Here is a 25018-nt window from a genome sequence, read left to right as displayed (position 1 = left end):
TGGCCCAGAGAAGTTAGTGGTGATGCTTATTGGCATCTTCAGGGTATTGGTCTCTTGTAAATGAACTCCAACCTTGCAACCAGTAACAATATTTGTTGGAAACACAAGGATTAGCCAATGAGAAACACAGGTGAGATCAAGAAAGTCTGCTCTAGAAAATGATATTGTCTCTTCACATTCTCATTCTCTACTTTAAATTGCTTTCCATTTATTTTCACAACAGTCACTGAGAAATTTGAATGTCTTTACCATAAGCACTCTGGTAAGCTACTGTTTTTAATTGGTCTTTATTATCACAGAATTTAAGTTTTCCTAAGTGCTTTCTAACCACTGAAAGCAACACAGGACTTGACTTGAAAAGACAAACCTCTAAAAAAATAAGGGGGTACCAATCATGCTTTCAGTTTTATTCAAGATAAAACACAAGATAAACCACAAGTGATACCTTCCCAATGAGCAGTGAGAATACCATACGTTTCAAAACGTTGATGTTAGAATTTTGTTGTGCATTGGTTTAATTGTTAACAATGGAAGTGTATGAAACTCTGAACACGTCATTTGTACTCTGCAAGGCCAATACAGCAGAAGGATCACAGCTGAGCTCCACTATCATCAGGGAACTGATTGTTTATACCAGCTAAGCAACTGGCAAAACAAGAATATAAAAAAATAAAACTAGTTCATATTTGTAAACACACTGGGAAATACCAAAGGTTACTATGTAATTAGGCAAATGAAATATCAATTTTTTGAACCTTTAAATTAATTTAAAATAAATCTTTAAGAAACATTCAGAAATACCATTTGCAGCATCAATTCATAGCAAAGCCTGATCCACTTACAGTAGTATCAATCTTCCAATGGAAATAACTGAAACATTTCCTATTCCTGAAATACATTAATGCCTGAATTGCAACTTTAAATTAAGAACAGGCTACTTAGATCAACGAAACGAGAGCTCATGACAACACTTCAATTATGATATTTTTCTGCAAAATGTTTTTTTGAGATTACTTCATATATATGAAAAGTAATACCTATCTTTGCCAGTAAAATATACTTTCCATGCTTTCTATGTTATTAACACCTGATACTGTCTGTATTTATATTTATCCTTCAGTTGGTCACAAACCACAAACCTCCATTCCCCCTCCCAACATTTATTTACAAACCCTTCCTCAGTATAAGAAGAAAATGCTTTGTCTCATTAAGCAAAAACAGGTACCTCAATTTTAATTAAACCGTTTAAGATTATAATTTTGTCAAATAAGAATGATTCATACAAAAAGATCAATCCCAACACCATATAAGCTGATTGGTTGGAAGCTTTATCATGTCAGCAAAGAAACAAAAGTTAAAGGTCTACATTTTAAATCCAAGCTTCTTTTTGTATCCCTTTGAGTAACTGTTTGAAATTTTTGAACAGCTTATTTCCTTCTCTCTACCCAAAAGGAAAAGCAGTTCACAAAAGCATAAGCATTTAAAGGATTATTTTCCACTATAATTTTTCTTTAAATCAAATCCCTCAAATGTTGCAAGGGGGAAGATAATTACTGTAACTGTAGAGTATGAACCACAGAAAAAAAACCAAACACCACACAGACGGAACAATAGATGAGCATTTCATCGTAATATAGAGAATATGAAAAAAGCCATCTGTATTAGTACCTTGCTCTCGCCACAATATGTTTGCAACTGCAGCATGTAAGAGAGAGAAAGAACAGAAAACACAAATGAACAAGAAAAAAAAAAGAAATTATATATCAGTTCTGAAATAATTATGATGCTTTAACCTCTGATTCATTAAAATACTTCTACAGGTAAATCAATGCAAACAGTGAATTAACAATAAGAATAAATAAAGTTCTCTATGTCACGTGACAGTATTGTGATTAGCCATCATAATTGTTGGAGTTGAAAGTAAACCCCACCACCCCCCATTACACCTCCCCTCCCCTCCCCATGTTAACTCCATTAGCCTTTATCAATAGTGCGTTTCATAATCCATTACAAAAAGCATTGGAGTTTGCATACACATTCATGACTTCTTTAAGCACTGGACTTTGAAGAGATTTATTTCAGGACATAGTTATGAGAGAAACATGCAAAACCAAAATGCATAGAAGATACTCTTCTGTATTGCTGTAACACAGCCATGCTACCGAAGTTGTCATGTTGTATAATGTTTGCCATTATCTTTGGAAGACCAAGACATGATAACCAGCTAAGTGTTTAAGTTGTTTTAAACATGTGAACGTAAGTTGTATTTGACCATCTTGTTTACAATTGGATTTTAGACCTTTGAGATCAATGAAAACTAATTATCCTAATATTGCCCTTTCTGCCTGGGGAGAATAAAAAGAAAGCAAATATAATTTTGCAAATTTAAAACATTTAGAGCTCGGCATGCCATGGAATAAATTGTTTAAAACACCATTGCTGAAAACCAAAGTGTTTTGTAAAGTAATGAGCTTAAGAAATAAAGAAAAATTTAAAGGAAAGGAATACACCACAGAGAACATGTATATGTCACACACACATATAATGAAATTGTGATGTTCACTGAAACGCAGTGTTGCAAAAGCTAAAAACATTAATGTGCTTTAAAAAAATGTTTGGAAAAAGTAATGGAAGACACACTATTATAAATGATGTTGGCACACAGAAGTTCCTCAACTGCTGACTACTCAAGGTTGAGAGTAGAAACAGGAACAACTATCACTCCAGAAAAGTCCCAATGATTTTCCCAAGCATCTTTTACTGGGCACTGCTGAAGACAAGACCAAGATGGGCTTTTTGCCTCATGCAGTGTAGCATTTCTCTTGTTCTTGAGCTCTGAAAGAATATACAGAGACCCAGATATGTAGAAGGGACCTTGGAAACAGTGTCAATCTACTTTTTGACAAGCTCATGATTCAGAGGCTTAGGATAATAGAGCTACTGGGCTTTTCTTTTTTCTCTCACTGTCCTCTACTAGTCTTTGTCTCCTGATTTTTTTTTCACAAATTGTCTCAGCTACCTCATTATATGACCTTACACGCAGCACTTAAACTGTCTCATTCAATTATCCCTTGATAAAATGAAGGTGGTGATTATGTTTTTACCTTTAGTGCTTTGAAGTGGGCAAATGAGAGATCCCCATATAAGCAGAAAGTAGCAGTAACACTGTTGAAGTGATACTGAATACTAGAATAAAAAGCAGAACATCAGTTCAGCTTTCAAACATGCTCAGTCTGTGTTTTATTATCTTTAAACCAGCTTAATTCTCTGGACTATTATGTGTGCATTGTTTACAAATACCATCCTTGCCTTTCCTTTAATATTTGAACTGTTAGGATCCAATAAACTGTCAAAAGCCAAGACTAGTAGAGTGTGCCATCTTGTCACCTACTCAGGTTGAGTAGTAAGCCTTTACATCAGGAGGCAGAATTTCTGTTGGACTGCTGCTAAGGTCAAAATGGAGTCCACATGTTTTAAATTTATTTCTCAATCAACTGCCATTATACTTGCTCTTCTGATTTCAAGTTGTTACTTTCAGAAGAGACTAGCTTTGAAGGGAAGTCTTGACTATATTAGCTGAGTGTGTATCCTCCAGACATCTAGCTGCTCTGAATGAAACTTCTTGGTGACTAAATTGCTAATACCAGTATGACTCTTAGATTTATATCCAGTGCTGACAGCACAAACAGATTTGGTTTACCGTCTATTTCAGTGGCAGACATGAACAGAGTATTTAATGAGTCTCTTCTAAATAACGTTTGGCTGCTTATCTTTAAACTATTTGATCATTCTCCTAAACTAGACCTATAAGTTGCAATCATGAGATGGAATATTAGTTTGATGTTTTATTGACAGCTATTACTTTTTATATAAAGACTTAATCAGTAGATCATCAGTACTGCAACTACAGAAAGAATGGACTGAAAGGTTTAAGAGATCTTAAAATATTTTAGTTTAGACAAGAACAAAAATGTGTTGATTTGTATAAAAAGAACATTTAAGTGAGAACCGTATCTTTATGACTCCAGAAGTACAGAAATTATTCTTTTTTCATTGCAGGATGAAATCAACTGAAGTCTCCCCAAAGATATTCCATCACCAAAAGGAGAAGAATTTGGGACAATACAGTACTGTCCTTCCCATCAACTAAATACGCCACTTGCTTTGCCAGCACTATGCAGTCAAGTCTTCCTGTATAAAAGCTGACAACTTCAAACAGGGAATGCTAAGGTGCTTATGTTTGTTTCCCTTTGTCAAAGTGTTAACATCAGTCATTTGTACTTTGACAGACAGGAGGAGGAAAGAAACAGCCCTGGGGAATGTTGTGTGGAATTGGTGGCACTGATCACAACTTTTGGGCCTAGCAGTTCAGTCAATTTTCAATTCACCCCACGGTCTGTGCACCCAGCCTATACTTCATCAGTTTGTCTTTGCGGGTGTCACAGGAGACAGTGTCCAAAACGTGCTTAAGGACAAGATAAACTACATTCACTCCTCCCCTCATACACCCTGCCAGTCATCAGATTGAAGAAGGCTGTCAGGTTTGCCAGGCATTATTTCCTCTTCGTAAATCCATGCTGACTGCTCCTAAACATCTTCTTGTCCTTCATGGTTTTGGGAAGGGTTTCCAGGGTTATTTGCGCTATCTCCTTCCCAGGGATCAAAGTGAGGCTGATAGGTCTATCATGTCTTGGATTCTCCTTCTTGCCCTTCTTGAGGAGTGTCACTGGCTTTCTTCCAGGCTGCATAAACCTCCCTTGATCACCATGATCCTTCAAAGATTATTAAGATGGGCCTTGCAACGCCATGGGCCAGCTTGCCCAGGCATTTGTGGGTACATCTTATCCAGGCCCTTTGACCTGTAAATGTCCAGTTTGTTTAAAGGGTCTCTAATCTGATCCTATCCACCATGAGTAAGGCTTCCTTCCCAGAGGAAGGCTTCCTTCCCAGTCTTTTCCACTGGTGTCACATTGCTGGGGGTAGTTTTGCCAGTAAAGACTGACATGAAGACCTTCAGTACAACTTGGCCCCTTCCATGTCCTTCGTCAGCAGGTCCCCTGCCCCCCTCAACAGGAGGCCCATATTTTCCCTAACCTTCTTTTTGCTGCTGATGTCCCTATGGAAGCCCATCTTTTTCCCTTCATGTCCCTCACCAGATTCAGCTCCAAGTGGGTTTTAGAACTTCTAACCTTATTCTTGCATGCCCAGACAGTGGCTCTATATTCAGATGACAGTTCTGTGTTTGTCTATGTCATCTTACATAGTCTTTGTTCTGTAATAAAGCAAATTAATTTCCCCAGGGCAATGTGGAGGATTTTCTTTAAAATTAATTTTCTCTTCACGTCATGAAGAAAGAACGATGTAATATATGGCATTTGAGGTCCCATAAATTTAGCCATAAAGTTCTACTCTTTATCAGTCTTTTTTCTAGGGGTGATATGGGAAAGAAAATAGAAAGTAATTACAATTATTCAACTGTGTGGAACTACACAGCATCAAATTAAATGATTTAAGATGCTAAGTACAGAACACATTAATTTGTGTTAATGCAAAATGATACATATGGTTCTGAGCTTTGCTCCAAAAAAAAAAGGGGGAGGGGGGATAAAAAGATTGCTTTAAAAGCCCCACACTTATTAATTTTAAAATTAACAAATAGTTTGAAGAAAAATGAGACATTATTTAAGAGTGCAATATAAAATCATAAATAACAGCCATCACCTCACCTAATACAGATCAAGAAACCTCACTTACTTTTTTAATCAGTCCTATAAATTCTATTCAAGAAAGATGTCCAGTTTGACATAAAGACCGCAATGTTGGAACAAGCACATCTGTAGATAAAAAAGTATGCTAAAGAACATACTGTTTACCTTCTTTTTTGGTTAAGCAAAAATTAACATCTTCAGCCACACCCTATACTCAATTCTCACACATTTATAAACTTCAAGATGTAAAAATACATGATGATTGATAGATCTCAGTTCTGGTTTTAGGACAGAACACCACCATCTTCTCTTGTGCCGTATCTCCCCAATTTATGAAAAGAAGGGTATTCAGACAACACGCAGTTGTTAATAATATCAGGAGATGTACTGGCAGCCTTGCAGAAGACACTGTATTCAAGGAGTTAGTGAACTTTAGCAGGCTGTCTGCTACATTGGGCCTTGTACTTAGGGCTTGAGAAGCCTGTATGTTAGCATGGGTAACTGCTGCAAGGGTATATGCTGGAATGCCCATAATAGCCTGCGCGGCACACTGGTGGGTGTTATGACAGAGATAGCATTGCAACCTGTCAGAAGATATATGGTTTTGTTTGTTACACAAGATAAAAGCCACCACAGTATGGGAGGGAGAGGCAACCTCTCCATGGGCAGGATCTGCGCAGCATGTCATGTAAAAATCCATCTGGAGTTTACCTGATGCCGCATGAATACAGGGTGCCCAGCATCTGAAGGGACGTAAAATTTACTTGCTACCTATATTCCTCTTTTTATTCTACCTTATTAAAGCAGCTATTTTATTACAACATTTGTTGTTGGGCCTTTTATATTGACATCCAAAAAGAACCCTGCACTGTACCTCTCTCTCTGCTCCCCCCTCCCCTTTGAGTGCAGAACAGGGAAGAATCCATGTTTTCTTGAAAGAGGATTTCTTTCTTTATTTTTAAGCACACTTACACCTCCATAAAAATCGCTCTTCATGGTCTTTACTTAGCTATTCTCTGCTTTTGTGCTCAGACCCAGCCTTTGATTATGAGTAGCTAACATAACATCTGAAAGCCTACTCTTCATCTTTGTTACTCATTTTCTATGTTGGCTGAATGGCAATAGGTTGCACATTTTTCAGTAAACTCTGTCCTTAGTACTTCATGAAATTCTGCTCCAGACTGAGACTGTAACAGCAGTACAGATTCTTATCCCTTTTGGATGGAAACAACAACTGCAAAAAATCCATTGTATTTCTGTTACTAAATAAACAAGAGGGTACTACAATGTCACTTTCCAAATAAATCCTGTATCCTGCTCCTTATCACACTGGTAATAAATGTCATTACATTCACTTTTCTGTCTCAACAGCCAATGTCACAGCTTTCAACTATGTTAAATACAGAATTCTTCCTCCCTACTTTTCTGTTTTCCAAACATTTAAGGCATAACAATGGAAATAAAGTGTGTCTGTGTGTATGTATATATATATATATATATATATAAAATATATAATTTAGTAAGATTGACATTCAGTGAGTTTGTAGATTAAATGCTTCCTTTTGGCAATATAATTAGTTGTTCCCATTATCAGTAATCAACACACAATAATATATATATCCAGAGAAAAACAAGATCAGGGCAATAAGATTCAGAAAAGAAACTTGTTCTTGAAGTACAATACTTAATTTTCTTCCAGTTTTCCCTCTTCTATAACATGCTTCAGTGGTCATCATCCAAGAAAATGTTGAATGAGCTTTGAAAAGCTATTAACTTCTTCAAAATTTTTTTAAAATTAAAAACTGTCATTCTTTTGTACCTTTTTAATGTATGTGTGATTGACTAATCTGAAATTTTCCTTTCTTTTCTCCTGGCATTGCATATTATGAAAGCTAAATAAAATGTTTTCATAAAATGTTATTTTGTTGCACTGGCACTCAAACAAAATGGGTATCAATTAAAACCTTAAAATATGAAAAAATTCCTAGCTTGCTGCACTAAGAGAACAATGCAGTTTAAAATAGCTTTAAGAAGAGGGAAAAACAGCAGAGAGACATCTTTCCTGCATTATATATTATTCTAAAAAACAGGGGAGAAAGATACACTGATATCTTCTGAATGCAAATAATGATTGTTCATTAATATAGAACCACTGTTGTTAATTCCAGGTTTTGTCTCATCAAAACACAAGCTTTGTATTTCAAATTCTGTAAATATTTTACCTGAATTTCTATCAGAACATAACAGCTGATAAATAAAAATTAACAGTTTCATATCAGCTCATTGTGCTAGACTTTGCAACATCAGACAGGAAAACACTGACCCTTTCCAAGCCTTCAATCCCATAAAGGCAAGAGGTCACAAGCAGATGTAATAGAAAACAGGACAATGAGGAAGATGGAATAAGGTATATGGCAAAAGTGTGGAACTCGACATTATTTTTCGGAATTGTCTCACCATAATCTGCTGTACTTTTAATTGCATAAAAAAGTAATTTCAAGATGTTTGAAGGGATGTTGTCTGCTTATGTCACCGACAGCCACCATCATTGTCAAGTGCTCTGGTTAATCATATACATGGCATGAAGAGAAAGTGTCTGTTATCTTACTCTTTTTTCTCATATCTTTTCTGTATAAACACATGCCCTTATTTTACAGGGTAAATCTATACCATCATTACTGTCTGGTTGCTGAGCCACGCAAGTTTTTATTTATTATTTTTATTAAAAAAAAAAAAAAAAATAGCGCCAAAAGTGAAGACAAGGTTAAGGTGATTTACGTTTTGCTCAACTTCCACTATGAAGCAGAATTAAACTTCCACTATCAAGCAGAATTAAAAAAATTATGAACATATCTGCTTTTAATTTTATTCCTATTTTATAAGAAATTCAGATTTGTTGGGTTTTTATACAAATATAAATATATATAAACCTTAATTTATTTGTGAAGCAAACACTTTTTTTTTTCAAAGTTGTCTATTGCTTGTTTCAAGTATTTTTAAAGTAATTATGTCAATACAAATTCTATCAAAATTCCATTCTGTTCTTACGTGACATGCAGTTTAATTTCATTTCACGTTAGGTTAATACAATAACCAAATATCTATTTTTCTGAATATTAAACTATTATTTGTCAGTTAAAAGTCACAGTTGACACGTTACTTTTGGTCAAATATGACCAAGTGAGCTTATTGTTCTTTTATTTATTTTCTATAAATCTTTATAATGAATCATGCTGAAGTCCTTTCCCACAGCACATTAACTCAATGCAGTCTACACTAGTAGGAAGAAAAAATGGTTCATGAGCTGAATTTCTATCCTATACTTGGAAGTTTGAAATAAAGTCTTGCCTGTGATGCTGTCAACAAGTACAAACTTGTTTAGCTCTGCCATAAAATAAAATACCAGCATAAATTATCTCTGAGAAAATTAGGTAAATAGGTACCAGTCAGTATAAGATGTGACAGGAAGATTCTATTAAAGTTGCATAAAGCCTTTCAGAGAGAATTTAGGCCATAAATCACAGTCAAAAGGCTTTTAGTCTCATTCCAAGTTCTAGATAGTGGAGATGCCTGGTTGCTTTTGATGGCCATAAACCTGTCAAGTCAGTAGCATCCAGATCACATAAAATCTTGTTAGGTGATAGGACGATGACATTACGTAAAAAAGGCACAGTTAGAAATAGATCTACTTAATGGCATGAAACAAGTATATTATTTTTTTAAATTTAGCCCCAAGACACAGTGCATGAGGTAGAAAATTTTTAACCTGCTTTGTGTGACAAGGTGAAATAATCTGTAGAACCTGCTTTGCAATGTATGACGATGTCATAGTGGGTGAACTGAGCAACACAAGAGTCTGTGACTGATGACCAAGAGTAAAAGCTACTAAATATTAAAGTATCATCAAGTACTGTCAAACTGGTCTTGAAAATGCCTTAATAGCATTACTTGATAACTTTCTATCATGACAGCTGTCTCCCCAAGGTGAATGCATATGTCTCAATAAAATTTAGAGAAATTCTCAAGAAGTCATATTAATCAATGGCAAATGAAACTGCATTTTATAAAATAAAGTTTTGGAAAACATTAAGAGAAATGCAAGTATTGTAAAAACCAGAAATTAAAATAAACAACAACAAACCCACAAAACTGTATCACTTTAAAGGGAACAGCGTGTGTTTTCATAAACTATGACTCTAGTTTGATGGGATTATGCTATGTTGAAACAGAAGAAACCAATGCAGAACTGGTGTACTTGTCAAAGTCATCGAGAAAGAAAAAAAAAAAAAAAAAAGAATTTTTAAAGCTATTTTACTTCAAAATATTTTACTAATAGCGAAGATAAGAATTTTAAGTATCTGAAAATCACCCCTGAAATATTCCCTTGTCTTTGATGATCAATCTTTTTTATTTTCCTGTTTTCTGTACTGTCAGATTTTCTTCTTTAGATCTGTAGATTATTTTGATACAGTCTACTCCATTATTTCCATTTAAATCTTCCCATGCTACTATAATTTTTGTTTCCTATCTTTGCATCATATTCCATCTTCAACTAATGCTATTTTGACTAAAAATTAAAATTTGGACCAATTCCACTGGTCCTAATACTACCCAAATGTAACCTAAATAAATAAATAGATCCCACAGATGGAAGTTGCCATTTCTTCTTCCTCTATTTCTGATTATTATTGTACTTTGTATCAACAAAAAAGGCAGTAACATCTTGCCCACTCCATTTTCTCATAAATATGTTGTCAAGATATACTGTCAAATTATCTTTGTTCTATATTTAAATTCTTCAGCTTCCAGACAGTGTTTCAACAAGAACAAGCTGATGATTTTGGTTTGCATTATGGCTTCTAGAAGTTGGGTTAACCCAAATCTGTGTTTGTGACCGTCAAAGGTAGTCATCAACATAAAGCTGCAGTGGAGCTGTCAATTTGTGTGCTCATGCTTTAAAGGCTGCTAAATCCAGTAGTATGGAGGAGAAAGCTATCAGTTAATAAAAGATTTGAGAGTTCCTTAAAATGCAGCTGCATGTACTGCAAGCTGGAAAATGAAAAGCCACCTTTATCAGTTACTGCAGAGATGCTGGAGTGCTAGAATAAATATCCCATTTGCAAAAGAGGGAAATAGCAGTCCTTAAGACAAGAACTAGCTTTAGTTACATTAACATCCCATTTTGGGGCTAACAGAAGAAGTTCCAGCAGCATGATATTCCTTTACACTAATGCCATGGAAAAGGCCCTGGAAATCATCACAAATGGTTGCTAAAGGTAGAAGAAAAGCATTGTGATACCAGAGCTACGCAAGGTTTAAATTGTACTGATATGAACCAGATTATTATTTTTTAATGTTCCATTGACAATATTGTTCTATAAATATTTTTTTCTGTATTTGCACAGAAGCAGGATAATAATTGGAAACAGAGGCTGATTAAATACTTTCTACCTTACAAAGGAACGAAAAAGAGGGTAAATGATGTGTAGTCAAGACAACATTTAAAATAACCAGGTCCAAATGAAATACATAAAAATACTTGTTAAAAGTTGTTTCGGATGTTTGGTCTGGTGCTATTAGTTTTGAACAAATTTCAGAATTTATCATAAAGTTCAAGAGGAGTAGCACTACATATGCCCCTAGTAGCTCCCCCACTCTTTGAAACTTAGTAACTCAAGTAGTTGTAGGCTAGTTAGACTGGGGTATATGTCACAGACAAAAGAATACACAACACTCGCACAGAATTAAATTCAGTAAGAAATGAAAGGATGAGAATATGATTATAGGTCAGCTAATATATTCTAATGGAAACTAGGTCTTTTCAAACAAACTTGATTATATTCTTTGATGCAATTAGAAGTTTGGTAATGTAAAAATTCATATAGATGTAACCCAGAATTTTGCTAAACATCTACTTTGTTAACACAGAATAGTCTGACTAAATATTAGAGTTACACAATAGCAGCAAAGTACATGTTAACTGAATTAACAACTGTCAAACTGATTAATGTGAAAAAGTAGTTATCATTGTTAAATCACTAGTAAAAGGAGAAGACAACAGTGCTGGAATGCGTCCAGAGCAATGGGCAGTGAGTCTTGTCTTAAGGATTTTCATCAATGATCTGTAAACAAACATAAAATTGTTTCCTAAGAAGTCTGCAAATTCCCTGTTATGGTAAGTAACAGAGTTTCAAAAAGTTGTTTGAATTACTTTGTTAAATACATCTCTAAAATAAATTACATTTTGATATAGTCAAATCCAAATTTAGACATCTAGGGAAATGTAATGCAGACTACATCTACACTGTGGTGGTGAGACAGGTGGAAAGGAGCAGGATTTGGAAAGTGAGGCCTGATAGGATAGAGGGCATGTGGTAGATGAACATATAAACATAAACTTCTACTGCTGATACTAGTGGAAAAAAAAGACAAAGGATCAGTGGATGTGGAAGCAAAACATTACCAAATAAGTATTTCTGTCTCTAGAATATTAAAGAAACAAATAATACATTTGCTCCTGCGAAGAGCAGTTCCCATTTTTTAAGAAAAATGTACCAAACCCAATTACAATCCTCAAGGCAAAAAGACTGAGCCCTACAGTAACTGTCTTATTATGAGAAACTTCTCTTTAGTGTCTATGAAAGAAAGTAATCAATATTTAATGATGGTATATTCATAGAGCAAGAATTCTTAAAAGGTCAATTTATTGGAAAAAAAAAAACAAAAAAGATAATCAAAGGAGGAAACGGAAGGAAAAACTGACTTCAAAATGGAAATTAAGCATTATTAGATATTAGTGAAACTGATTAATTAGTAAAGCAAAATATCAAGAGAAATGAGGGATTCTCCAACTCTTTGTGTCTCTAACTCAGGTAGATGCACTTCTGGGAGGATACATTTCAGGCAAACAAAGCATTAGATCTGTACTGAGGCAGAACAGGATGCAATTTAATGTCTTGTGAAATGGAGAAAATAGATTAGAGTTAGATGAAATGGTTCCATCATGCTTAAATCTATGAATCCATGAAATATCTGTTCTGAAAAATCAAACTACATTGGAATGAAACTAAAACCAGATTTTAAACTGCTATTTGTATTACAAATGTGATTACACCAGAGACTCCTTCCAATATAGCCTAGTTCTCTCAGGTATTATTAGAGGATCATGACAGTAGGGGACACTCTGCTGTCTTCAGTGAGATTTAGACCAGGTCATTAATCCCCAGAATGTTTTTTACTAGTCACCGCAGGGGTTATCCAGCTATCACCCAGACCAGCTATCCCATTCTTGATGGCTTTAACTGCAAACTTCAGGGAAAATGGAATTCACAGCACAAAAAGAGCTTCCAGTCTCTAGAGAATTAAAACAGCACAGTTCTTGCATTCAGAAATATTTTAGATGCTACTGTTGTAGGAGCAGGATGTACAGATCTGTTCACTGTACATTCTAAATGGCTCTTGTTGAGTATCAAAGTCATGACACTTTAAAATGAATGCTCTGAAAAGTTATGTAAGGAGCCAAAAAGAAGGCACAAGAAATACAGAGGTAATTAGAATTTTTGTTTTCCTTATGAATCTAAGATGCTAATTAATACAGAAAAGATTAATATCTAGTGGGAAAAGCAAAGAAAAATGTTTTACATTTGTATAAAATGTTGTAATGATCATAAGTAGTTTCCAGTTACAGCAGAACATTTTCATGAAACATTTACCTTCAGTTTAAGTCCAAATTTTCTCAGATTAAAACACACCTTTTCCAACAGAGACTACTGTAAGAGACTGTGTTGGACTATGTTTGTCTTGACATCGCTGCTGCACAGTTACCATTTGCTGGCCTCAACGTCCTGTTGCTGTGGGGGAGTACGCGCTGAAGGAAACAAAATGTCCCTGAAGAAACCACCATATCTGCCTGAAGCTACCAAGCTGTGCTTGCCCACGAGCATGGTGAAGAAACCACCGTGAACACCTGGGCATGCACCCATGGAGGAACATGGGGCGGCACATATGATAATGAGCTCCGTGGAAATGGGTGGACTTTTTGGAGAAATCGTGGGGACCGGGACAATAAAAGAACTGCATAGTCCTCTCTCAAAAAACTGAAAAAGCAACTGAAAAGGGACCGCAGCGCTTGGAACTGGGACTTTGGCTGGAACCTGGAACTTGGACCCTCCATCACCTGCATCAAGACCGAGTCAACGGGATGTTGCTGGCTTCGTGGTGGTGGTAACTAGTCTTGCTGCATCTCTTCCGTTTTCTTGCTTAGGTCTGCCTTTTTTTCCTTTCTTCTCCCCTCTGTCCTGTCGCTATTACCAGTTGTTATAGGAAGTAAAACTTGTAAGGTTGTATGGCATCTGACCTTGTTTGTGTCTTAATCTCGCTCTTGGGATCATTTAAGAACCCTCCCTGATATTGGATCGGGACAATTACAAAATCTAAACATTCTCAGGCAAGGGCCCTGCTGGGAAGAAGAAGGGAGAACAAAGACCACATTTTAAAATCTATGCACACCAGGAAGAAAATTAACAAGAGAACTGGGCTTGTTCAGCCTGGAGAGGAGAAGGCTTTGGGAGCACCTAATAGCAACCTTCCAACACCTACACAGAAGTTCTCAGGAAGACAGTCAGGCTCTTCACAATGGGCTCTGCAGCAATTGGTATTGTTGGAAAAAGCAGACAGGCTTTCACATTACCAAGCCCTTCTTCAGGTCTGATATAGAAGCAGCATGCTTCAAAGCCTGAAGAATTACTGAGAGTTTAATTAGTAAAACTTCATTTAGACTCTTCAATCAGGGAAACCAACTACTTTCTGTCAGAGGTGGTAAAAATGCCACATGAACAACTAGATAAATAAACGTTATCAAAATTATCTCACAGTATAGGCTGTTTCTACATACGAACTTTCTTTTGACTAATTTTTTTCATGTTTGCAGATTTTCCTTTAATACATATTTATACTCTAATATGCTGTCTTAATTGAAAAGGCAAGTAAAATAAAATGTTACACTTACTAGAACAATAGAAAGTTCAGCCTTCTCAGATATGTCTCTTATTTGTTTTAATTGGTACTAGAAGTAGTGTTGTTCTCCACACGGATTAAAAAGGAGCAGCAGTACAAGATGTACACTGCTGCTGTGTGATCACAGAAATCTAATGACAAGACATTAAAGAGACTAGATACTCCTGGATGCAACTCCACATTTTATAAAGGATTATTATGTAGGCTTGAGAGAACATTTTGCCCTTGTGTTCCTATTCCTTTTTTCTACCATCCCTTTTTCCTCCCATTCCATCTCCTTCAGTGTTTAAGTGTTCTCATTAACTTGTCCTCTTTCACCTGCTGCTGCCTGTGTCCTCCCTTTCTTCCTCACATTATTGGCCTCTTCCACTGTCCCTCTCGCCAGGTCTCTTTCACTTCATCAATTTACTCAGTCTTATTCCTCCTTACCTACCTTTCCTTCAATGCTACTTGAGGACCACTCAAGGAGCCAAGAAGAGCCAAGAGCACAAGAAGAAAGTTATCCTTACTTTCACATCCACAAAAACCCACGGAGCAAAGAAAAAGCAGTTGCATTGAAAATCTACTCTGTTCTGGAAGTCCTAAAGCCTGGGTCTGCTAAGTGTGAATGGCATCTTCAGAACTCTACCAAACTCCCAAGAAGTGTCCACTCACTATGTAAATCATCGACTGCTTGGAGATTTTTACTGTGTCAAACCCCAGAGAAATTATTTTTGTTGCAGTATGCTATAGTGATAATTTAATTCCTCTCACCTGAGACAATGCCAGAATGAAAGCATATTTTCAGAAGTTTTATTTTTAGTGCACACTGAAGAGACCAAACTATTCTTGAGACTATCTTCCACTATTAAAAATTTTACCTATGTGTGACAGAGCAATGGTTCAGTGTTCAGTGCTAGCATCTACTGAACAGACCTGGATGACAAAGCACTTTTACTGTAATTTCCATTCACTTGGATCTTAAATTACCATCTTAATGATAAATCATTATCATTAAAGTATATTGACTTTTCTTGGGAACTGGAATTCAAAATTGTGAAACTGGAAACTTGAAAATAAATAATGCACCCCAAAGTCATACTCTACACTATGTATTTTATTTTTGCTACTAGCATCACACTTCCAACAATTCAGTATAGGTTTGCCATTTGCTCTATTTCTTTTCTGTTTATAATACAGACACATGCATTAGATGCCTCTGTAACCAATGCTGTGAATTTTGAAAACCTAGCAATCTGATAACACTTTTAGTCACACAGGTGATAGTGATGGAAAGCTTTGCTTGTTATTTAACAATCTACTTATCCATAATGGCATTGGTTTTAATTCAGACAGAGGTGCCAGAAAATATAAGATTTTCTCTTAGGAGCTGTTTACACTACCCTTTTCCAAAGGAATGAGCTATCTATGCCCTTTCTGCTACATATATTAATTTTTTCTCAAAGCATTGTACTGAGTTTTCCACATAACAAATTTGGGATGAGTTGAAAATGAGGTTCCACAAATAACTACCAAAAATTTAGTTTATTATGCAAAGTAGCATTAAAACCCAAAAGCTTTCATATGCACATAAACAATGGGCCAGATAAGTATAAAAGTGAATGTTTCCTTTGACTATTAAGCTTTCGAGGAAATAAAATACATACACTGGTAAAAATGGAACTATGTTCTGTATTCATTATGTTGCTTATAAAATTACTTTCATGCTCAATGCAGTGCAATTGTAGTTTATATTTTAGAGCTCCACCGTAAAAGTTCTCACTACCCTCCCAATACTCAATCAATTCAATGTTCCAAAATGCTTTTATTTTGCTATGATTTTTATCTTATGTGACATTTAAAAAGTAGACAAACCCAGATTAACTGACAAGCTACTGAGATTCTGTTCTACTTTTGTTCAAAGCAACATCCTAAGATTTCCAGAAGGGAGTACTATAGTAAGGAAAAAAAAATAAAATTAAAAAAGTAAACGTGCCTGCTTTATTCTCTTAAAGGAGGATAAAACCAAAATTATTTATAAAAATGTCATCTATGACAGGTATAGTTTACATCAATCATATGAAATCACATTTACATCACCAGAGACTATCTTTAGAATATAACTTGTGACCTAATCAGCAGGCTTTAAATTAAAGTAGTAGTAGCATTGTGTTTAAAATGTGTGGGTGGGGGAACAAAAGCCCACAATCTTATCCAGGTGGTTGTTCCTATGTCATTTTCATCCCTAATAATCCCTAATTTGCTGCCAGAAGCAGTGTTTTGGGAGAAATATAAAAACAAGTCACAAAGAGTTAATAATAAAGCCCTTCTACTCTTACTTTCAGTTTTCCAATGCTAGCAACTCCTCCCTGTAAAGACACTTTTTTTTTAAGCAGAAGCATTTTTTTAAATGGCATCTATCAAAATTTGTACATGTGAAGACAGTTTATTCACATAGTTGTGATAATGATATTGATAGTAACTGCTTTTTTTACTAGTATGTGCCTTAGTCGTCTTGCATGTACAGAAATGAGTTTCTGTGCCAAAGTAAGCAAATCAGAGTATCAGAGTAAGCATCTCATGTAAATATCTGTTGCACCTATATTTGAATAATATAATTACACAGCTATGGACTATATGTGTATTTACATATCTACCAATTTTTAGGAAACCATGTTCAGACACCAAGGAACACAATGGCAAAATGCCTCCCTTCAATATACAATTTGCAGACTAAATGACTTTTATAGGAAGGAAGGAAACTGTGTCTTTTGGATTAATTGTCTTAAAAATAATTGGGTTTATATTCTGTCTTCCTTCATTTACATCTTTCATGACACCAATCATCATCATAACAATGTACTGCTGGTAGGTTTCAAAGCAGTTGTTGCAAGCAATGCTCATTGCATAGCATGTGATTTTATAAATCCTGTAAAGTTAGCGGATCTAAAATTAGCACATCACAATTCCTGAAAACAGTAGTTTGCATAGGTGTGGCTATTCCTGCATAATCACTGCAGATCAGGTCTTCAGAGGATACAACAATAAGGTAACTGAAACACTTGGAAACTGGACAGTTGGATATAAATATTTTGTTGTTAAGGCCATACAAGTCTTAACTGAGCATAAACAAATTCTAGTTTGTCAGGTTTTTATAATTTGGCAATATTCACAACATTTTTCACAGACAGCAAAAGGCAAATGTCGTATCACCAGATTAGTAGAAATTTAGCATGATCAAACAATTTATTTATCCTCAGCTGCCTTCTCAGAAACGTCTGAGCAGTCATTTTCATGACAACTAAAAAAAACGTTAAGACTTTTGAAATGACAGTTATAATTAGTGTTACTGAAAGTAGCTAAGTAAAGATATTAACATTTGGATTATAAAATTTTCCTGCATGGACGAGTTCCTCCGAAACGTTTAAAGCATAATAAACCTATACGTAACTGTACTTAGTGTCTTGTGGCAGAAAGTGTCAGACAGACTTGCAGTGCTACTAAATCTGCCTCTAGTATCTTCTGTTGAGTACTTAGCACTGTTGAATAAGCTTCTAGATGAACAGGAATACCTTAAGTTAATGCAGTCAGACTCACTAGTAAAATAACTATCACTTTACTGGATATATTTCTAATGAATATACAGTATTCATTAAAGTAACCGATTTAAAAGAAAAAAATCAACAAAAAAAGCAAAAATTAATGGGTGAACTGTAAACTCAGGAATGAATTTGTCTGAGCAGAGGAAAGAAAGGGAAGGGGAAAGAAGTATCAAGGTAGACAAATAATAGGCAGACAAATAAACCCCACTCACATTCAACAGAAGATAAAGAAAGCTACTTTTTGGTAGTGGTAGAGGTTTCTCTGGCACATTGAACTCCCAATTTAGCAAGTGAACGTGGCCACTGTTGCTCCACATTTCTGAAGAGACAGAGTTATCCAGGCACAAGGCAGCATGGGCAGGCTAGAACTGATCTGGACCTGCTGAGCACTCCAGCAGGTGAGATCAAGTGAGATCAAGTCCTGTAATGACTCTCACGTCATGAGGGCCAAGTTTGACTCTTGGTATATCTCAAGAACATACAGGAAGAAAGACTGGAAAAGGTCTTCCTCTCACACCCCCAACCACCCCCAGAAACCACACCAGGACTACTGCTTTGCCTTATTTAGGCATCCAGTTCTTTTTTCCCTTCATATTCCCTTCATATGCAAAAAATCTATCATGAGGGAACTATCCAAGTTTTAACAGCAATGTGAAAAATATGCCAATTCACAGAATGAATCAGAGATTTCATTTTACTTCTAAATAAACTTCAGATTACACACTCAGCCTTCGTGTGTAATCTTCGGTGACTCTTGGGTATCATTACTGAAACTTTTTTTTTTTTAAACAGTTACTACACATGCTCATTTTAATTTGTTTAAAGTTTCATAGTTTTTAATACCAATTTAATGTTTAAGTGAGGGCTACATGTATTTTTATACTTCTTATAATACTTACGGGTCTTTCGAGCAGAATCTTCTACAAAAAGAGAAGAAATGTCTTCATCCACCCCTGCTTCATTCTTTGCAATACAAGTATATGCTCCTGTATCTTCATAGCGCACATTGCTAATGTGAACCTCACTACCATTTGCTGAAAGGACAGGAAAAATTCAACATGCAGATATGCTACAGTGCTTTCAGATTATACAGTCAGAAGGCTTTCTCTGCTCACACTAATTAAACCATTTTCATTCCTGAGTTCATAACTTGGAGGCATGCCAAGCTAATCCAAATGTATTCAACTGGCTAGTGAATTACATGCACTATTATTCACCTCACACATATCTGGAATACCTCAGCTGATTTTGCACTTCAGAGCCAAATATCAGTCTGAAGTTTTATATATGTTTAAATGACCATGGTTGTCTTTAAAATCAGGTAAATGTTATGTTTTTATTATGTCATATTTGGTTACTTGACACTGACATTGGCTTTACACAAAATAACCCAGGTTTCCATGGGCTAAAATTTCAACATAAATAGTAATTTTGATAAAATTATTCATTTCTATTAACCAGAGGCACCTGGTTTTGTTTTCATGTGAATGAAGTGTAACAACAGAAAAACAGGTGCATTGGAATTTTACACTTACATCAGTGTCGGAGTCTATGGAAACCACTTCAGGAATTGTATGTCAGCTTGAGTAAGAATGTCAACAAACAGTTCAGGTTTCACAGGCAAAGGTCTTTTAAATATTGTGATGTGAATAATGATGTGACCAATGATTCATTGCATTTTAAGTATAGTATGCTTGTTCAACTGTAGGATCTATGTTACAAAAACAGCTTTCTAGGTATTCTAAAACATGGACTAGAAGGGGCACTGGGTTATGGTGTAAAACTCCTTCTAGATCATCTTTTGCTTGAAGCTAATGCATAGATAGCTTAGCCTGGGAAAAACTCAGGGAAAATGCAGTGAGATTTTAAAAATTTTATTTCAAATAAGTACATTCAAGAAAATGGAATTAAATATATTTTGCTTAGAGAAGAATAATTTTCATTAATTTATCATAAATATATGATACAGAGGTGAAGGAAAAAAAAATCCACTCAAATCCTTACAGTAGAAATTAAAAGAATGCTGCTATGGAAGAGGAGTCCATCACTTTCTACTCATAGTGGAAAGTGTTTCTGCAAGGCAATTGTTCACATACATCCAGGAGAGAGGGCCATGGAAGAACAGCAGACTGACACCTATCAGGAAGGTAAGACTCTCTTCAGAGAAACATTCACCATCTGCCTGTCCCACTGTTTCTTACACTGTAGCCTGATTGCTGTCCTATCCTAATACACATCTGGTTTTGCAGATGAATGAGAGAAGGTTTTGAAGGGAGCACTGGCAGCACAAGATTGTTTTTCCTATGGCTGATCAAAATCACAAGAAGGGCTGCAGAAGGTAGAATGTTTTGGCTTTGAATTTGCTGAGCCCTGAAGATTCACAGACTGGCCTTTATTGTTGATTAAAAGTAAGACTTTCCTTTACTTGGTTTGTTTTAGGGTTTTTTTGTGCAGTGACTTTGCACTCCCCTGGAGGTCTGCTGAGACTCCTCAGAAAACAGCACATCCATTTCAGGTATTTCTCCTCCTATCGTTTCCACCACCAGGTCCCCAAGTCTCACTAAGATTCTTATCAGTCAGAAACCTGTTTTCAACTGAGCTGCAGTAAAGATTAAGTTTGGTCCATGTTCTGATCTAAATTTAAATCTGGATAATAACTAGATCAGTATCAATGCCATATAATAAATCTTTACAGACAAAAAACATTGCTTCCTAATTTAAATATTACTGTCGAATTCTCATTGAATGGCATTAATATAGTTGTAGTGACAAATTCTAATAGAGGGTGGGACTGGGACTTGGGCTGCTTGCTCTACTCAGAAACTGCACCCTTTTGAATAGAGAAGAGCATATTAGAATATACTGGTAATCCTACCAGTAAGTACAACCATTACTCTAACAAAGAGAAAGCAGAGAATATATGTGTCTTGGGGAGTAACTGGACGACAACTTCTGAAATGTTTCAGCTTAGACTTCAGCCCTTGGTTGAAACTATGTAAGAAGGACAGCTAGTGTGGAAAGGATGCACTGATAAAGCATTTGGAACCTGTAGAAAACAACAAATATGCCCCTTTACCTTGAAGAGTTAGCTGTTTGGATAACTTCGGAGTGATATCAATTCCATTCTTCAGCCAACCAAGTTGTGGGTTAGGAATACCTTCAGCATGGCACCGAAGGCTGGCTGTCACACCTGGCTCCCTTGCCTGGCTCTCCGGATAGACTCGGATGACTGGTGGAACTGAAGGCAGGAAACAATTACAATTTAGTGGAGAAGAGCATTATCTTCATTTTAAGAAAAATAATTACAAGCAATTCTAAAGATTCCTGCACCTATATATAAACAATGCACAGATGTGGTATTAGTCACATATTCAGTGACTTTCAATGCTGAACTCCATCACAATAAATTTATGAAGCAGAATGTTCTGTGAGGAAAACCACTTTTCACTGTCTGTGGTATCAATGGAAAAAGCCTGAATTCTAATTCAATAATAGTCTGCGGTTGAGTAACAAGATTTTTATTTTTCCTTAAATATCTTTATAAAATATGAATAATGTACAACCAGTAAGTTATGATGTGATGTACAGAGGTTTTAATTGTTCTGTTACACAAACCTTTTCTTTAATACTTCATCTCCACCTTTCCTTTCTCTCAAAAACACCTATCAGCAATCCATTTTACCTGTATAAAACATGTAATCACAGAATCACATAATGGTTGAAGTTGAAAGGAACCTCCAGAGGTCATCTTGTTCAGTCCCCCTGCTCAAGGTGGGCCACCTAGAGCCAGTTGCCCAGGACCATATCTAGATTTCAGAATATCTCCAAGGAGGGAGACTCTACCACCTCTCTGGGCAACCTGTGCCAGTGCTTGGTCACCCTCACAGTAAAAAAAGTGTCTTCTGATGTTCAGCCAGGACCTCCTGTGCCCAGGATACCATTTGCCACCTTTACCACACGGGCACATTGCTGGTTCATGGTCAACTTGGTCTCCACCAGGACCCCCAGGTCCTTTTCTGCAAAGCTGCTTTTCACCTGGCTGGCCCCCAGCATATATTGGTGCATGGGGTTGTTCCTCCCCAGGTGCAGGACTTTGCACTTCCCCTTGTCGAACTTCATGAGGTTCCTGCCAAGCCATTTCTCCAGCCTGCCAAGTTCCCTCTGAATGGCAGCATGACCCCCTTGTGTATCAGCCACTCCTCCCAGTTTGCCGTCATCTGGAAACTTGCTGAAGGTACAAGTCTGCCCCACCATCCAGAGCATTAATGACAATATTAAACGGGACACTTACAAGACTAGTCTTCTGAGTTTCATTATTAACAAAATATAAGAATCGTTGACATCACTTTTCCAGGGTTAGGAAACTTGCTGCAGTATATGCTTACCAACTAAAAATCTGCTATTTAACACACATCAGCATTGGCAGAGGAGGGCATATGACAGCACAGTGGACATATTCCTATTGGTAATCAATGATGAAGCAGGATTTAAAAATATTGCTGTGTAGATTTTTTAGATGAATTATTATTGATCATATCTTTAATTATGTATAGAAAGAACTTGCTTGACGTTGTTTCTAACAATAAAAAAAATTAACTGTAATGAAGGTTAAAAAAGCGTATTTCCTGGTCTCCAAAGTTTCGTTTAAAGCAGCTTTAAAAATGTGGAATACTTAGCTGGTGTCATAAAACACAGCTGGGTAGAGGGTGAAGCATCAGTTGATAATGAAAGAAGATAACAAGATCAAAAATTAACTGTGTCTATTTTGGCACGAGATCAAATATTTTCAAATGCTATCCAGCTGTTTACAAGAAATGTCCCAGCATGCTGTCGTATTAGAGCACAAAAATGCCTCAGATTTCCACACTGCAAGAAATATGCAAATGTACTGTATCTCAGATAGGACACAAAAATCAGTAGGTTTCAGGGATATTTTAAACATAGTTAGAGATGAGGGTCTTTTCGAATCATATACACGTAAAATTGCACATAACCCCAATATGCAAACTGCAAAAATGTAATAAAAGAACACGGAAGGAGATAACAAATATGAAAATTATGGCTGCTAGTTGCTTTGACTACCAGCTGAGAGCATGAGCATATAAAAATCAGGGATTTAAGGTTTCTACTGAGTTTCTGGAAGGGACTTAGCTTTTATGGACATGGATCTCTACTTTTCATCTCAAGCCTGACATTCCCATTCCTGTTCTCCCTCCACTTCTTCCCTGTTCTGTCTCCTCTCCCATAGGATCTGTGTGTTCCATCCTGAGACCTTGCCTTCCCCACTGTGTTCCTCAGACCGAGCCCCACTCAACTGCATGCTCAGATGGCCTGAGCCTCTTTCGGCACCTCAGCTCCCAATCCTACTCTGCCTCATTTCTTAGGGTCCAATTTTCATGTCTGCCCTGGGCAGCATTTCTTGACAGAAGGTCCTCTAGGCAGCCTACCACATGGTGCAGATTTCCCACTGCATCAAAGCCAGATAGTTTACTTTTCCACCTTGCCTCAAGATGGGCAAGGAGCTCCATCTCCTTAGAGACAGGATTGCCATTATTTAATACTCTCAAGCATCTCAGCAACACAAACAACTTGTAGGACTAATAGCAAGGCATTGCAACTCATTGCATTCTTGACTACCTATGATAGGATATTTCTTGTCTTTTTTGTGCCAGCGAAATGTTCTCTTTGCATATAAAAACTTATGGGTATTTAACTACCACATCTTAACAGACTTCTACTGAGTGTGTGTGAAAAGAAATTTTTTTAACAGTCCAACTTTGGAGAATTTTCACTGAATAGAAAAAGGAATGTATTAGTTCAGCTTGGGCAAAAGGCAGATGATATTTTTGGGGCAACTCTATTCTTAGCAAAAGTTTTATAAAATATAACTGAAATCGAGTATTTCCTAAAGAAACAAACAAAATCAAATCCTGCATCTCAAGATGCTATTGTTGCTAAGTTAACTACTCAAGGGTTAGGAGATGTGAAGGTGAGGACCTGATCAAGTGAAAGCAGGTCTGAGTTTTATTCTACTATCCTATATTTCTGTAGTAGATCCTGTTCCTTTTAGCAGTGTTTTACCAGACACAGAGATACTTGCACAACACTAGAATTTATTTCTTGCCCTAACTTTCCTCCGTTTTCTGTCATTTCCCACTTTCCTCAGCAAAACTGTGTCTTATAGGTTATCTATACAACTAGAAAAGTTTTTCAACCCTTGTTTTGCATTATAATTTATTTCATATTACCCCAGAGCCTACCAGTAACATGCCGCCAAGAACTGTGCAACTGTGGAATTATTTTATAATTATTAAAATATAAGTGCAGTGTGGGCTCAGACTAAGAAGTTAATTGGATATGACAAGCTTGATGTAAACTATTTGGGTTCATTTCAATCACTTTTTTGTGTAACTGACCATAAATATTACCAGAAAGCAAATTTTAAGTACACAAATAACGTCATTGTTCACACTGATTTTCAAAGACGTATGTTCTAATATCTTAACCTAAAGAAGCCTACTTTATAAGGGAGAGGTCATTAGATCAGTTAAAAAGGGAGGGGAAAGAAGACATTGCATGATTGTATTCAGCAGAATTATATATAATACATAACTGAATTAATCCTACATCCCTTATCATTCAGTTCAAAAGGCCACGTGAGACTGTGGACTGTTGGTTCCAAATATGAATATGTAGTTATTCAACACCTCTTAT

General features: G+C 36.2%; 1 protein-coding gene across 2 annotated transcripts in view; it reads right to left on the bottom strand.

Moving 5' to 3' along the window:
* The window catches only part of FSTL5 (follistatin like 5), a 341876-nt gene that overhangs the window by 54532 nt on the left and 262326 nt on the right, over nt 1–25018 (bottom strand). Inside the window, exons 9-11 of one of the 2 annotated variants that reach the window (XM_049833673.1) lie at nt 21381–21542; nt 19204–19338; nt 1669–1695 (exon numbers count right to left, since the gene is read on the bottom strand). In XM_049833673.1, coding sequence (XP_049689630.1) covers nt 1669–1695; nt 19204–19338; nt 21381–21542 — 324 coding nt within the window. The remainder of the gene's footprint in view (nt 1–1668; nt 1696–19203; nt 19339–21380; nt 21543–25018) is intronic. The other variant, XM_049833682.1, reaches the window with a different exon arrangement.

This window comes from Accipiter gentilis, chromosome 3 (genome assembly GCF_929443795.1).
Source record: "Accipiter gentilis chromosome 3, bAccGen1.1, whole genome shotgun sequence".
In the NCBI taxonomy this organism is placed as follows: domain Eukaryota; kingdom Metazoa; phylum Chordata; class Aves; order Accipitriformes; family Accipitridae; genus Astur; species Astur gentilis.
The sequence above is the reverse complement of the archived record's forward strand: the minus strand, read 5'-3'. Positions and strand labels throughout refer to the sequence as shown.